The following is a 17,496-nucleotide window of genomic DNA, read 5'->3' as shown; positions in this document are numbered from 1 at the left end:
TACTTGTAAACAGTTCGTAGATTACAAACTATAAGCAGTCACCTTAGTTATACATACAACAAGCAAGTCTATTGCTGAGTCAAAAGTGATGCGAACAAGATAATTATTGTTTCGATATTAGCTGGCCTTGTGGGTACGCACAAGGCATAATACATAGAAACAACCGACATCGATTTGGGGTCTATTATGCCATGTGTTTTATGATACCCCGGATGATTGACTGAGTTCGCTCCTAAGGGGATAACCAAGAGAGTAAATCCCTAAAGGCATAGGTGGCCCGTGAATGCATCCAAACTTCTACATAAGTGGCTTAAAAGCTATCTTTGTAGTCTATTTCTTCTAACTCTAATGACTGCAGAAGTTGAGTCTTTTGTCTGAAATACTCATTAATAGCCTGTCCAGCAAAGTTTTATATCATCCATCATCTCTCTTGATGAAGTCAGTGGGTCGAATGAGCACGATGAAATTTTTTTAACCGTCACCCCATTCTACATGCTCTGGTCTGTTAGACCCACTCGAGCATCTTGCCTATGAAGGCAAAACCATTACCATTAGGTGATTTTAAACATGCCTGTGTATGTTCGAGGCAACCACACACCTCTCATCCTACTCACTGCAGTACACAACGTACTTGTTCAAAAGTACAACTATGATGAGAGGGGTCAACTTATTGTGAGGGTGAAAACATCATCATTTGGTGGTCTCAAACACGTGCCATTGCACATTCAAAGTAGACATAGACCTCTCATCCTACTCATTGTAGTACGCAATGTACCTGTTCAAAAGTACAACTACGATAAGAGCAGTATGGATTTCTCAAAGAAAAATCCTAACACATTATTTTGTCGAAATACATGATGTAACCATTTAAGTTCAAACTTGCCATGCCCTGGTCCTTTAAACCGTCATGAGCTCCTTGCTTGTTAAGTGAACATCAATATTTTATAATTACCATAATGTGCCAAAAACATGTTTTGAAGTAAACAAAGACCTCTCATCAAACTCCTCGTAGTCTAAATATATCGTACATATCTAAAAGTATGACTATGAAGAGAAGGGCATGGATTTCTCAAAAGAAATCCAACAACATAATATTGCAAAAAAAGTGATGCAACAAATGTGCAGGTTCCTCAGTAGAACTCTTGCCCAACTCATGCACATGCCCATGAACAGGGTTATCCGAGTTGTATAAAAAACACAACAGGAGTAGCAAAAAACACTATCTCCAAATATGTCAATTTGAAAGACTTGACTGGTATTTCGAAATCAAAAGACTCTTAAAACTTTTCTTTGCAAAACTGTTTATTTGAAAAAATTGGACTCACGAAAGAAAATCTTTTTTTTAGAAATTTTAGTGCCCACAAGCAAACCCACATCTTTTGAAAAAGTGCATACTTAATATAGGTTAAACCAAACATCTTATTCTGAACATGATTTATCCTTCAAATCTCGTAAGAGGCGAGATTGTCATAGATCTCTCATTTGTTTATCACAGTATCCTTATGCTACGCATACCTCACGATACTGGTCTTGATAAATGTTTTTCAAAGGACCAAACCAAAACACAAGTTCTGTCTCTTAATCAAGATCATCCGAGTCGTATCGGGTACACGAACTGGAGTTGTAAAACACTTCTCTCACCCGCATTGATTTGGGAGATCAAACCCCTATTTCGTGAAAAAAGTTGAACCCGAGTCAAATTCACATCCCATCCGGATCCAAACCCTTTAACCCGTATGCCTTTAAATAAGCGTACGGAGAGGTTTCCTCTTTCACAAAAGACAAACAACACACACGCGCAAACCCCCCACCCCCCCCGACTCACTCTCGATCTCGACGCCTCTCCTCTCTCCCGCTCTCTTTTCCTTCCGTCCGCCCCCCCTCAGCAGCAGCTCCCTCTCCCTCGTTCCTTCTCTGCTCACCCTCGCCCGACTCTCTCTCTTGTTCGTCTGCCGACGCCGACGACCTCCAGGTACGCCCCTAACCCCCCCTCTTTCCTCTGATGTCTTCCTCCTCTTCTCCTGTTGTCTTCTGTCTTCTTCTTCCGTTTTCTTCTTTTTCGTCCCCCTTCGGTCAGCAGGGGCAAAGCCCCTTCCCCGGTCCTTTCTCCTTTAGCTGTGGAGGGGCCGAGCCGTCTCCCTGCCTTCTCTAAATGCGAGGGAGGGGCTCGCCCCCCTCCCTGTCATACGGGATGCGAGGGAGGGGCTCGGCCCCCTCCCTGTTTCCCTATTTCGCCAGGGAGGGGCCGAGCCTCCTCCCTGTCTCCTTGTATAGGTTAGGGGAAGGGGCTCGCCCCCCTCACTGTTTCTCTTTTTCGCAAGGGAGGGGGCTGAGCCCTCTCCCTGTCTCCCTACTCTTGCTAGGGCCGGGGTCGGCTGCGGCTCATCAGCGGAGCCCACCCTTTGCCTTTGGCCCCTGCAGGCAGGGCTGGGCCCGGCTTGACTGCCGAGCCCACCTGCCTCTCCGGTTTTATTTATTTTTGAATATTAGTATATATATTCATGCTTTGCTCTTTTGCAGCATGAACGATGAATCTGGCTCGCGCAACTCAGCCCAAACCTTTCGTTACTTAGGCAGACGTAACTTAGAGACTCCCCAAGGTAGGGAAAAGTTGAGCAATGGACTTTGGATGAATTGAACTAAGTTAAAATACTTAAAATGTGAATATATATATATATAGTGGTACACTTTTAAATTCAAGAACGCAGTATTGCGATCATTGTCGTCTTTACTTTCAGTCATTTACTTTCGTCACCACGCTTTAATGCTCAAGCTATTTTCATTATGCATTTATTTAGCTCGATACACCACATCGCTTTCTGTCATTTATTTTTGCGACCGCACTTTAGTGCAAAGGCTGATTTTCTTTATGCATTTATTTAGCTTGATACGCGGTTTCGTGTATCAAACATCACTTTTTCTCATTTACTTTTGCCGCCGCGCTTTAGTGCACATGTTATTTGCTTTTTCGCATTTACTGATTAGCCGAAGTACTGTTTCGTACCTCGTGCATTGCTTTGTGTATTTACTTGCTTATGCCTCTATTGCTGGCACATTTATTTGGCCGAGGTACGATTTCGTACCCCGGTGCACCGCTTATGCTTTCTTGCGCCCAATGCACGTCTTCACACTTTAAGGATTGCTGGCACTTTGCTGTTGCACTGCCTTCAAATTACTAAAAACGCTTGCTATGTTGGCTTTCCCATGAAATACCTTCCTCAAGGGTTGGAGGTGTGGATGCAGTTTCATGGGAATGGAGGGAGAAGCTGAGGACCACACCTACCAGTGTAGTCTTTTCCCTCCCTTTGTTTTGGGTGTTTGTTTAACCCATGGTGGGAAAAGCTGGGGCTTTTCTGCCAGTGTGGCCTTGCGATATGTTAAAAGGGCTGAAGCAAAGGGGCCGTAGAAAAAGGAGATAAAGGAAAATTGCATGCTTCAAGGGTGGCAGTTTAAGCCTTGCCTGTTCCTAGGGACCTTGGGTCTTATAGGCCTATTCTATCCTATTTCACTACTATGATATGTATATCCTCTTAACCCATCATCAACAGGCCTTACCACAACTACATAGGGCCACCTTTAATCTCCTGTTTCTCCATTTCTTCCTATTTAGAGTTTCAACTTGGGAGACCTCAAGGTCTTTTGCATCTACCCTCATCAGCTCTAATTATTTAAAACAACTGCAATGTTTTGTGGTATATGGTGGATGTCTTATGTGTGCAAGCAAGAAAATCTGGTACAAGGATCAATTTCTCTTATTCTGTTAATTAAAATTGTTTCATCGTTATTTCGCAGCACAATAAAATATCTTTGAGCACACTACATCGCCACCCTCTTCCCCTCCCGGTCGGGCTTCGATTGGCAGTAGCGATGGCGACTTCATCAGGAAAGCTTTTGTCTTTTGTTGATTATATGCTTTAGTGTTGCTTTTAATCTGATCGTTATCCTTTGCCAATAGGACTTGCTTTAATGCTTTTTCTGTTTGTGTGGTTAAATAAGATTTATGAATTGCATATCATATCTTAGTTCCTACGAGGTTTCTACTGAGCATGGACACCTTTTGGATATCTAAAAATTTAATGTGAATTTTTCTAATTTGATCTTCATTTCTTCGAGAAGATGACTATTGTTCTTTGTTGTAGAAATAGATTATATAATGTTAGTCATATATTTTGGTGTTTGTTTTTCATGTCGATTTTGATTGACATAAGAGTAAATGCGTGATTTTGCTTTCCCAATTTGTTACCTTTTATTTTTGGTATTAAAAGTTGGAATTTTGTGAAATTTTACATCTGCAGTGGCCTTCAAATCTAGAGAGGACCACCGAAAACAGCTGGAATTGGAAGAGGCTCGAAAGGCGGGGTTGGCTCCAGCAGAGCTTGATGAAGATGGGAAAGAGATCAATCCTCATATTCCACAGTATATGTCATCTGCACCTTGGTATCTTAATGCGGAGAGACCAGTAAGTCGTCCGTTATCAAACATACACAATGCTATACTGATATGGTTGACAGAAATCTTTACATGCGGTTTCTGATACATATTCTATCCATTGTAACCAGAGTTTGAAACATCAAAGGAAGTGGAAATCTGATCCAAACTACACCAAGGATTGGTATGACAGAGGTGCAAAAATATTCCAGGCTGACAAGTACAGAAAAGGTGCCTGTGAAAAGTAAGTCCCTGTTGCATCAATGATGTTGATATATGGTTACCTGAATTTTAAACTGCAATAAATATTCTTTCCGTCCCTCTTTTGGACTTCGTGTATACAGAAAACTCATCATATTGTTTTTTGCCTTATGCATATAAGCTGTGGAGCTATGACACACGACACTAAGTCATGCATGGAAAGGCCTCGGAAGGTAGGTGCAAAATGGACCAACAAGCACATAGCACCAGATGAGAAAATAGAGACATTTGAGCTTGATTATGAGGGGAAACGTGATCGCTGGAATGGTTACGATGCTTCTACATATGCTCGGGTTATTCAGAGATATGAAGCAAGGGATGAAGCTCGAAGGAAATATCTGAAAGAGCAGCAGATGAAAAATTTGGAAGAGAAAAACAATAAGAAGAAAGATAGTGATGACAGTAGTGATGAGGATGATGATGAAGATGAGCTGAAGGTTGATGAAGCAAAGGTTGATGAGAGTAAGCAGATGGATTTTGCAAGGGTTGAGAAACGTGTAAGAACAACTGGTGGTGGCAGCACAGGAACTGTCAGGTAATATGAGGCACTTTCAGGTTATATTGTTTTTTGAATTTCAGCTCTTATTGAGAAATTTCCTCTCTAGTTTTTTGGTTTCCATTTGTCAGTTGTCTTTTATGTGTTTCTAAATGTTCTCCAAATGCTTATTTTTTATCTCCAGGAATTTGCGTATCCGAGAAGATACAGCCAAATATCTTTTAAATCTTGATGTCAACTCTGCGTATTATGATCCCAAAACTCGATCCATGAGGGAGGACCCCCTTCCCGATGCAGATGCCAATGAAAAGTTCTATGAGGTAAGCGTTCTTACTATGGATATAGAGAGTGAGGGTAGTTGCTCCCCAACACTAGTCCGATATTTTTTATCCTGTATCTAATAGCATACTGATTTATTTTGTGGCAATGCTTCAGGGAGATAACCAATATCGTGCAAGTGGGCAAGCATTAGAGTTTAAGCAGCTCAATATTCATGCTTGGGAAGCATTTGAGAAGGGACAAGATATTCATATGCAGGCAGCCCCATCTCAAGCTGAACTACTGTACAAAGAGTTTAAAGTGAAAAAAGAGAAGCTGAAGTCTCAAACGAAGGAATCTATCATGGAAAAGTATGGAAATGCAGCTTCTGAAGAAGAACTTCATAGGGAACTTCTACTGGGCCAGAGTGAACGAGAGGTTGAGTATGATCGTGCTGGCCGAATCATTAAGGGTCAGGTAAGACTCATAGTTCAGATGTCCTCCTTGATTCTTTTTTTATTAATTCGGCATGGTTGCTTGTTGTGCTTGACCTTCATGTCAAATATGTGACAGCATGAGAACATGCTTTAGTTAAAAAAGTGGAAGTAGGAACTTTTTGTAAATTTATTCAGATAAAAGTCAATATGTTGTTTAATTCTGTTAAATTAGATGTCCATAACAAAGTGCATATAAATTGCTTGTCAGTTTAAATGTATAGAAATCAAATATCTTTTGTTTTCAAAAAAGCCAATGATCAAACTTTGATCCTTGTTGGTTCCTTTTTGCGGTCCACTTCCTATTCAAAATTCTATTATCTGGCTGTTTATATGGTTCTCGGTTGTAATGAAGAACATATGGGAGCACATATTATCTACTAAATGTCCCCTAATATTCTCAGCTTTGTGTTTGGTTATTTGTGTTAATCCAGAAGATTGGATGACCTTGAGGCGGTGCACAAAGTTGGCTGTGTATTTTCTCTTGGTTACTTAATTTTATATTTTGAAATAATTTAAAAATTGTACTTTTTCTGGAGAGATAGAATTGTATTACCTGACTACTATAGGTCATGCTTGCATCAGGTAGGTATCTGCAATTGGTTGTTTGTGTTAATACTGGACATCATGCATAGAGGTAGGTCAAGTGTATATCAGAAATTTCTGTGTATGTTATAGTATATTGGTGAATGACTGCATGATTGTTGAAGTAGTATATATGCGTCTTTTTGTCATAACCTCTCGTTGTGCATCTTATTGTATCTAGTCAATGACTTTGTAGTGGTTGTCAAATTAGCTGTATACATTGGTTCACATTATCTCCTAGGGACTTGATCATGTGTTGGAGAGTTGAAACTTTCAGTCCTTCATATCATTTTGGTCAATTCATGTGTTTGGATGCTTTTCCATATCGTGCTATTATTGTTAAGAATGTTTATCATGGACATGTGCTAATGTATTTCCATTGGCCTTGGTTGGTTAACTTTTTTCATCTTGCCTTTTGCAGGAGAAGTCCCTTCCAAGGAGCAAGTATGAGGAGGATGTGTATATCAATAATCACACAAGTGTTTGGGGTTCATGGTGGAAAGATCACCAGTGGGGATACAAGTGTTGCAGGCAGACCATTCGGAACAGCTACTGTACTGGTTCAGCAGGAATCGAGGCTGCTGAAGCAGCAACCCATTTAATGAAAGCCAATATTGCCCGTAAGGAAGCTATGGAAGGTCAGTTGTCAGTAATACTTGGAAGGTTTTGGAATATGACTATACAAATAAATTCTTTTCTTTGTGAAGCCTGGGTTGGCTCTTAAGAAGTAGCAATAAAAATTATAGCTTCTACATGCACTATGTGCGAGTGTGTATGAGTTATTCATGCTTGCACACAATTTCTAGTTGTGGTTGTAACTATCTTGGTATCTCTGAGTTGCTAACTAGTTAATTTGCACCATACAGAAAAGCCTGCTGAGGTTGAAGAGAAAAGGCTGGCTACTTGGGGCACTGATGTTCCTGATGACCTTGTTCTGGACCAGAAACGCCTTGCTGAGGCACTTAAAAAGGTAAAGTTATGGAATATGCAATATCAAACTTAGTGCTTGAAATTTCTTTCTTCTATTCAAAAAAATGTGTTTGAAAGCCGGGTTTTTTCATATATTGTTGCTCACTGCTGTTTCTCTTTCCTTGTAGGAGGATGTAAGAAAGAGGGAGGAGAAAGATGAAAGAAAGCGGAAGTACAATGTTAAATGGAACGATGAGGTACTGTCTTTTTCATCCCTAGCGTGTTTTTTCTCAAGGAAACGAAAGTTAGAGAGGCTTGATGTTTGAGTCTGAGCCTGTCTTTCCAATTATGAAGGTTTCTCAACAGTTGGCCACTATTACTAAATAAAATAATTTCTTCTCATCTCTATCTCAAGTAATTCTGTTAGAAGTGAATATACAAAGGTTGTTTTTCCGATTTGCTCTTTACTTCTAAAGTAGATTTTAACACCATTGTAGTCAATGGCTCTGATGTCTGACCCATTGTAGTGCACCCAAACATAAATCTTGTTCAGACGAGATCTGAATCTGTTTCAACCTAGGTCTGAATTAGACCTGTGTCAAAGCTGACCCAGATTGAAAGTAGACTTGTGTCAGTTCAAAGTTCAAACAATATATATATATATATATATATATATATATATATATATATATATATATATATATATATATATATATATATATATATATATCCATGTCCCCATACCCACATTTTTTGGAAGTGCCATGTCGTACCCTCTGTACCCGCACCCAGGTGACATAGGTTTGGGTTGAAAAATGGAAGCCCAGACCTGGCCTTACAATCTAAATAGTCTTTAAAATGTGTATCTTTACTTAAGCATATACAGCTTGTTTGTCTCAGTGAGTTTAAGTCTTGATGACTGTAAACAATTTGTCTGTAACCTTGTACAGGTGTTCATTCTACTATTTGTTTGTGTTCCTGGTGTTGCTGTTTGGTGCTTAAGAATTCAAGTTGTGCAGGTTACTGCAGAAGATATGGAAGCTTACAGGATGAAAAAGATCCACCGTGATGATCCAATGAAGGATTTCCTGCACTAAGGGAGGATGGGCCCATCTCGACTTGGTAGAGCAGCTAGCTATACAGGCATGTTTTTAGCATTAAGCTTAAATCAACAATGAAAACTATTTTTATGTATCATAACACCATACTGTGGTTCCAACTCGACCACAATGGGTGCCATGTAACGTGCTTGCGTTTTTCTGCAAGCGAACATGCATCGATCAACATATCTCGCAGCAAACATGGCCTATGAACTAAATCAACCTACTGAAACCATTTCTTTGACTGTCTTCACTCAGCAGAAGCTTTGTCTTTTGGCCACACTTCTGGCTGATGCCTTACATCAAGTGGGCTCGCAAGAAATGTAACTCATTCCCATTACCAATTTTATATCGATGACAGCTTAGAGTGCCAATGAAGTTTGTGTTTTTGTCTTAATGTTTATCGGTTGTTTTCCAGTTGGCTGATAAAATGTGTATATGTCCTTTCCATTTCTTCTACTTTCGCTTGTTGTTTTTTTATTTTTGTCGTGTTTATATACGATGATTCATACTGTTGCTTTGTGTGAGACGATGTTCAATTTCTTGAGTGCCCACTAAGAGTTTTTTTAAGGCTCTGTTTGGGAGCTGGGAGTCGAAGGGAGTTTATAAATTTGCAGCAGTGGAAGTCCTGGAATTTGCAGCTATCATCTTGAGGTGGTAGTTACCAAGTCCATTTTTTGAGTTGAAATACAAAAGAGAGGTCGTCTCGCCTCATTTCTCATTGTTAAAATGTAAACTGTAATATATATATATATATATTATTTAATATTATTATATTTTCTTTTCTATTTTTCTTTATTTTCTTTTTTAGCATCTAGTTCAATTGACACTAGATATTTGATCCAGTCAAGTTCCTGTTGAAACTTGACTGTGCAAATAGCTGTTGGAATGTAGTCCAACAACTATATTAAGAGACGTTGGACTTCCAACGTCTCTTTTGGAGAGCTCAAAATGAGCTCTCCTCTCTCTTCCACTTTTTTGTATATATAGGGGTGAACCCCTTCAATGTAAACCACTATGCTTCTTAAGCATTTTGTTCATGAATAAAGTATTATTTATTTTTCAAGTGTTCTTCCTTTTATACCCTTTCAAGGGTCATGCTTGTAGTGTCTCCAATAAACACTTGTTTGTGAGTTATTCGTGCATTTGTTGAAGACCACCATTTCATTACATGGTATCAGAGCTACGAAATCCTTAGATCTTGAAGTGCTTCCGCCTCGATTTTTGTGCCACATTTACAAAAGGTGTTTCATCACCTTGTTCTTGACTCAAGAAGATTTGTTTGAAGAAAGGCGAACTTGTGCTACAAAAAATTTTGGTTTTGTATCCTCTCTTATTCCTTTGTCTACTCTTTTTCTTTTCGTTTTATTTTTCTCTCTCTCTCCTCCTATTTATTCCTCTCTTACCCTTGTAAAAGATGGATGACAATGATAAGATCACCATCATTCCTATGAAGCTAAATGATACTAACTATGTAATGTCGGCTTCGATTATGAAGCACCACATTTGGGGAAAAGGTTTATGGGGTATAGGGGATGGTTCCGATTTGGAACCTAAACTATCTCTTACCAAGAAAGAGGGTGATAAAGAGGTTCCTCTAACGGAAGAAGAGAAGAGTAAGGCGTTAGCCACTTATGGAAAGAAATGGAAAGAATGGAGGATAGGGCATGCAAAAATTATGTCATGGCTCATCAATAGCATAAACATTAAAAAATGCTCTAGTCTAGCTAAGTTTGAGCATGCCGATAAGGCTTGGGAATACCTCAAAAACATGTATTCCCTTAAAGATATTGCACATGTATGCAATTTACAAGATAAAGTTCGGACAATGACTCAAAAAGATAAAACTATTCGAGAATATTATAATGAGTTGTCCGAACTTTGGGAAGAGTTGGCTCTTCTTGAGCCCAAATGGCATTGTGCCGAAGATATCGAGCTTCGCCAAAAGCAACTCGATATGGAACATTTCTATCAATTTGTGAATGGTCTAAGGCCGGAGTTTGAATCCACCAAATCGACCCTTTTACATCGTGGAAAAATTCCTTCTATTGTTGATACTATAGAAGAGCTCACTATGGAGGAAAATAGACTTAGAAAAAGTACTCCAAAAGTTGATGATGACTCCGTTTTAGCTGTATCTAGACCGGGGAATTATACTTGTACTTACAAGCCGCCTCATTTTGGAAGGCAAAATGACGACTTTGATAAAAAAAAAGTTATTTGTCATCATTGTCATGAACCGGGGCACTATAGGCCTCGATGTCCAAAGTTAAAAAGAAGAGAAGAAAAAGAGTTGCATCTGTTGAATCCGAGTCAAAAGATCAAGATGCACCTGTGTCTATGACTCAACTGATGAAAATCCTTCAACCTCTTCTCAAAGGGGTATCCTCCTCAACTGAAGCCTCAACTGGAGCGGCAGTTGCATCTTTCTCCGGTCCAGGTAACTTTCCTTGGCTTTTAGATTCTGGTGCTTCTTTTCATATGACCCCAAATGTTAATAGTCTATCCGAATGTCTTAAAATAATTCAAGTGTGTCAAAGGTTTTTACAACCGATGGCACATCTCTTGAAGTAAAAGGAATAGGATGTTTTGAAAATCTTCAAAAATCCAAAAGATTTTTTATCCCAGAGGTTAGATATATCCCTAACTTAATTTGAATCTCTTATCTGTCTCGCAAATATCTGATTATGGATGTAATATCTCATTCTCTTCTCATGGTTGTTGGGTACGGGATCGCCAGTCAGGGAAGCTGATTGGGGAAGGCCATAGAGAAGGAGGACTTTATTACATGGACTTTTTGGAATTACCCAAGAATGCATTTTGTTATAATATTTAAAAATTAGAATTGGATTTATGGCACAAAAGGCTTGGCCATCCTCATATGTCTAAAATTCAATATTTTTCAAGTTTGGAAAAATTTTGTAATTCTGAAATTTTTTCTTATAAAGACTGCATTCTTGGCAAAATGAGACGGTTACCATTTCTTAGTAGAACTTTTGTTTCCTCACGACCACTTGAGTTAATACATTCGGATGTTTGGGGCCCCGCACCAGTTATTTTCAAAGGTGGTTATACATATTATGCCATTTTTGTTGATGACTTTTCTAGACATACTTGGATTTATTTTCTTAAACATAAATCTGATGTCTTTGCTAACTTCCAAATATTTCATAAAATGGTTAAAAATAAGTTTCAAAATGATATTTCCGTTTTTCGCACTGATTCAGGGGGAGAATTTATGTCCAACGAATTCAAAGACTATCTCAATTTACATGGTATTACACATCAAAGATCATGTCCACACACTCCACAACAGAATGGCCTAACCGAACGCAAACATCGGCACATTATGGAAACTACTAGGACATTGCTAATTGCAAATCAAGTTCTAAAAAGTTTTTGGGCTGAAGCGATCCTAACTGCCACCTACCTCATTAATAGGATGCCATCTTCCTCATTAAAGAATACAACTCCAATAGAAAAGCTTGTTAATTTAACTCCAGATTATTCTAGATTAAGAGTCTTTGGATGCAAATGTTTTGTTTTCACCAACAGAAATGACAAACTCTCTTCTCGTGCAATCCCATGTGCCTTTTTAGGATATGCTGATAATAAAAAAGGCTACAAGTGTTTCGATTTTCAAAATGACAAATTATATGTGTCAAGAAATGTATCTTTTTGGAAAAAGAAAGCTTCTTTGAATTTGAAAAATCCAAGGATGTCACTGAATACTCGTTTTTGATTGATCCAACTTCAAAATCCAATGAATGTGATGTTGGATGTGACCTTGACAATGATCAAAGTCCTATTGTTGTTGAAAATGATGATAATGAAGAGCAAATCCATAGGGATGTTAGTCTACAATATTCAAGACGTAGAGAGCAAAATCTTCCATGTGCATTACAAAAATACTCTGAAGTCTCACCTAGAAGAACGTCTAGAATCTCTAAACCTCCAGAAAAATCTGTCTTATGAATATTTTTCACCCACGTATAGGGCCGCCATTACATTAATATAATCATATGTTGAACCATCATCCTATTCTCAAGCCAAAAATCATATAGAATGGATAAAAGCCATGAAAATAGAATTGGATGCACTAGAAAAGGCCAATACTTGGACGATACAAGATATCCCTCCGGGTAAGAAACCTATAGGTTGTAGGTGGGTATACAAAGTCAAAACCAAAAGTGATGGGACCCTGGAAAGATATAAGACCCGTTTAGTAGCAAAAGGATATGCCCAAGAGTATGACATCGATTATGAAGAAACATTTGCTCCTGTGGCCCGTATGACCACTGTTAGAACTTTAATAGCCTTGGCCTCCATTAGAACATGACCTATCTTTCAATTAGATGTCAAAAATGCTTTCCTGAATGAGAATCTCGTTGAAGAAGTATACATGGAAGCCCCACCTGGCATTAATATCCCTAAGGGTAAAGCTCTTCGTCTAGAAAAAGCTCTTTATGGTCTTAAACAGGCTCCAAAAGCCTGGTATGACCGATTTAGTCATGTTATGCTTGATATTGGTTTTCAACCTTGTTTAACTGACACTGCTTTGTTTGTTAAGAAATCTGATGCAGGCATCATTCTTCTTCTTCTCTATGTGGACGATATGATCATCGCCGGAGGCGACAAACAAGGAGTTGCAAATATCAAATCTCTTCTTAAAACTCACTTTGAAATGACTGACTTAGGTTTATTAAGATATTTTTTAGGTATTGAAGTTGCTTATTCCCCTCGGGGGTATTTGATATCTCAATCTAAATTTGCTCTTGATATCGTTTCCAAGTCTGGAATTACAGATGATAAGAAAGTAGACACTCCAGAAGTTGTCAATGTTAAAATGAAAATTGATGATAGAGAACTTCTTGATGATCCTACTCCTTATAAACAGCTTGTTGGAGCTCTTTCTTATCTTTCCATTACTAGGCCATATATAACTCATGCGCAATGTTTTAAAACTCGCCGAGTCAACTCGTTGACTCAGCTGACTCAGCTCGGCTCGCCCTTCCAGCGATTCAACCCGGCAAGGCAAACTCGGTTTGCCAAAACTCGGGCTTGACTCAGGCTTGACTCGGCCTGACTCGGGCGAGTTTTGGGATGTTTGAAATTTGTTTTTTGAGTTTCAAATTACAGTTTCGAAATATACAAGTACATATGTTTTAACAAGGATTACCCCCAGATTTTGTATAAAAAAGAAAATAAAAATCATTTAAAGATAAAAAAGCATTTAAATCCATAGAATAAAATCGCCATGTTGTTCGAACTACTGTTCACCCTGTGTTATCAACTTATTCTAGCAAAATATTTTAAAGAAATGATTCTCACTATATATGGTGGGTCAACAGTGCCTATGGGAAGTCACATTTAGGTTTCATCATCCATTTGTTATGTGAACAAACATTGTACATATTCAAATATTAGTAGTCTTTTTATAGTTGTGCCATTAATATATTTCCTGCATAGTTTTATACATGAGAAAATTGCTTATTTATGTTGATATTGGGCATTCTGTAAACTTTCAATATGCACATATATCCCTGTTTTACATTTATAGATTTGTTAGAGAGGGAATTAAAACTTTTAAAACAAGCTAGCATATATGATTGGCCATTTTAGGAACCTTAGGTAGTAGCAGACTGAACTCATGGTGACCAAATCCTCTAATTCAAGTCATGAATTAGTCAAAGTGCTTGTATAGATATCAAATTCAATTATTCAAGCAAACCTCTATAGCTCTTTGCAGTTCTTTTTATATTCTTACAGACATTTGGAGACTATGTTTACTCAAAAACATGGTTTCAGACAAATTATATATTGTTTTTCTTTTAAAATCAAAAGTTAACAAAACCCGGTCCGAGTCATCGAGTTGACCCGCCGAGTCACGAGTCAATAAAGAACGAGTCGAGTTCCGAGTCACGGGTGGTATGACCGATTTAGTCATGTTATGCTTGATATTGGTTTTCAACCTTGTTTAACTGGCACTGCTTTGTTTGTTAAGAAATCTGATGCAGGCATCATTATTCTTCTTCTCTATGTGGACGATATGATCATCGCCGGAGGCGACAAACCGGAGGCGACAAACAAGGAGTTGCAAATATCAAATCTTTTCTTAAAACTCACTTTGAAATGACTGACTTAGGTTTATTAAGATATTTTTTAGGTATTGAAGTTGCTTATTCCCCTCGGGGGTATTTGATATCTCAATCTAAATTTGCTCTTGATATCGTTTCCAAGTCTGGAATTACAGATGATAAGAAAGTAGACACTCCAGAAGTTGTCAATGTTAGAATGAAAATTGATGATAGAAAACTTTTTGATGATCCTACTCCTTATAAACAACTTGTTAGAGCTCTTTCTTATCTTTCCATTACTAGGCCATATATAACTCATGCGGTTCATACAGCCAGTCAGTTTCAGCATGCTCCCACCTCCGTGCACATGGGAGCAATTTTGCGTATTATTAGATACTTAAAATCCTCTCTTTCACGAGGACTCTTCTTGTCTGCTTCATCTTCATTAAATTTAATTGCATATACTGATGCTGACTGGGGAGGTGATCCCAATAATAGACACTCAACTACTGGTTTTTGTGTGTTCCTAGGTAAAACCTTAATTTCGTGGAGGTGTAAGAAGCAACAAAAAGTCTCTCTTTCCTCCACCGAAGCTGAATACAGAGCCATGACAACCACCACTATGGAGGTTGTTTGGCTCAGACGATTGCTAGCGGATATGGGAGCTAAAGCAACACAAGCTTCAAAATGTGCTGTGACAACAAAAGTGCGATCTACATTGCAAGCAACCGGACATTCCATGAGCGCACTAAACACATTGAGATGGACTGTCACTATGTTAGAGATGAATACTTACATGGAACCATTGATTTGCCATATGTTACATCAGAATATCAATTAGCAGACTTCTTCACCAAGCCTCTCGCTGCTCCCAGATTTCACTTCCTCTTAGACAAACTTTCGCTCATTGTACCGTAAGTTTGAGGGGGAGTGTTAAAATGTAAACTGTAATATATATATATATATTATTTAATATTATTATATTTTCTTTTATTATTTTCTTTTTCTATTTTTCTTTATTTTCTTTTTTAGCATCTAGTTCAATAGAAACTAAATATTTGATCCAGTCAAGTTCCTGTTGAAACTTGACTGTGCAAATAGCTGTTGGACTGTAGTCCAACAACTATAATAAATGTTGTTGGACTATAGTCCAACAGCTATAATAATAAATGCTGCCAACAGCTATATTAAGAGATGTTGGACTTCCAACGTCTCTTTTGGAGAGCTCAAAATGAGCTCTCCTCTCTCTTCCACTTTTTTGTATATATAGGGGTGAACCCCTTCAATGTAAACCACTATGCTTCTTAAGCATTTTGTTCATGAATAAAGTATTATTTATTTTTCAAGCGTTCTTCCTTTTATACCCTTTCAAGGGTCATGCTTGTAGTGTCTCCAATAGACACTTGTTTGTGAGTTATTCGTGCATTTGTTGAAGACCACCATTTCATTACATGGACCTGGCTCTGACACCATGTAATGAAATGGTGGTCTTCAACAAATGCACGAATAACTCACAAACAAGTGTCTATTGGAGACACTACAAGCATGACCCTTGAAAGGGTATAAAAGGAAGAACACTTGAAAAATAAACAATACTTTATTCATGAACAAAATGCTTAAGAAGCATAGTGGTTTACATTGAAGGGGTTCACCCCTATATATACAAAAAAGTGAAAGAGAGAGGAGAGCTCATTTTGAGCTCTCCAAAAGAGACGTTGGAAGTCCAACGTCTCTTAATATAGCTGTTGGACTACAGTCCAACAACATTTGTTATTATAGTTGTTGGACTATAGTCCAACATCATTTATTATAGCTGTTGGACTACAGTCCAACAGCTATTTGCACAGTCAAGTTTCAACAGGAACTTGACTGAATCAAATATCTAGTTTCTATTGAACTAGATGCTAAAAAAGAAAATAAGAAAAAATAGAAAAAGAAAATAATAAAAGAAAATATAATAATATTAAATAATATATATATATATATATATATATATATATATATATATATATATATATATATATATATATATATATATATTACAGTTTACATTTTAACACTCATATCCGTAAAGTACCTTCTCCCTCCCAAGTAATCACCACCTTAGTAGTTTGACCAAATTTAAACCCAAATCCTCGACTCCCATCTCAGCTACCAGTTCCCAAACAGAGCTCGTCATGCTGCTGGACACTGCCTGGGGTGCGGCATGTTGCTTGGTTTGTAGGTTGTATGCCTTCGTTTTCTTTTCATTTTTCAAGGTAAGAGTTGAAATTCTTCATTTTCCAATTCACACATCTGCTCGGCTCAGGAGTTGTGTTTGTTTTGTGAAGTCATTTCAGTTGTGTAGGGGTTCAAGTCAAGGGCTCGATTCTGCACTTCATTGATGACGACAATTGTAATTTCTTTATCATTTTGATCTCTGAATATCGTATTCGGCTCTTTCTTGTTGGCTTCAGACTATGCTTGGAGGGTCCACCCGGAGTTTCTGGTTGAACATGTTAATTGCCGCACGTTGGTATTACCAGGTTGATGGGGCAGCTGAAGAACTCGTTCCTATTACAGTCTCTGGAACAATGAACCATGTTGAGTTGGAGTCTGGTGGCAAGCCTGATCACTAATGTAATTTAGAGAACAAAGTTTTAGTTTCAAGGGAGTGTGATTTTGTGTTTGTTGAAGCTGGTTCTTTATTTTTATGGGTTTTTTCTCATGAGGGGTTCTATTTTCATCTTTGAACTTGTAGAGTGGATGGTTTGGTATCTGTGTATAGGGCTGCAAACGGATCAGATATAGAGTGGATCTTGTTAGATTCAAATATGAATTCTGAAATATATATATTGATTCTCATAATTTTGAGTTTTGAAAATTATCTTTTCGAGCAAACAAACCTT

At 38.1% G+C, this 17,496-nt stretch overlaps 1 protein-coding gene across 1 annotated transcript; it reads left to right on the top strand.

The window, feature by feature from the left end:
* The first annotated feature begins 4,291 nt into the window (after window positions 1-4,291).
* On the top strand, window positions 4,292-17,471 carry LOC149828462 (pre-mRNA-splicing factor SLU7-like). Its single transcript, XM_090016851.1, has 10 exons — window positions 4,292-4,459; window positions 4,560-4,672; window positions 4,811-5,224; window positions 5,370-5,505; window positions 5,621-5,920; window positions 6,944-7,160; window positions 7,389-7,492; window positions 7,620-7,688; window positions 8,451-8,574; window positions 17,065-17,471. The coding sequence occupies exons 1-9, from the start codon at window positions 4,421-4,423 to the stop codon at window positions 8,526-8,528; spliced, it is 1,470 nt and encodes a 489-aa protein (XP_089872977.1). The 5' UTR covers window positions 4,292-4,420; the 3' UTR covers window positions 8,529-8,574; window positions 17,065-17,471.
* Window positions 17,472-17,496: the final 25 nt, after the last annotated feature.

The sequence above is a fragment of the Nuphar pumila genome, chromosome 9 (assembly GCF_984573655.1).
Source record: "Nuphar pumila chromosome 9, dmNupPumi1.hap1.1, whole genome shotgun sequence".
NCBI classification, from domain to species: domain Eukaryota; kingdom Viridiplantae; phylum Streptophyta; class Magnoliopsida; order Nymphaeales; family Nymphaeaceae; genus Nuphar; species Nuphar pumila.
This window is presented reverse-complemented; position numbering and strand designations above follow the sequence as displayed.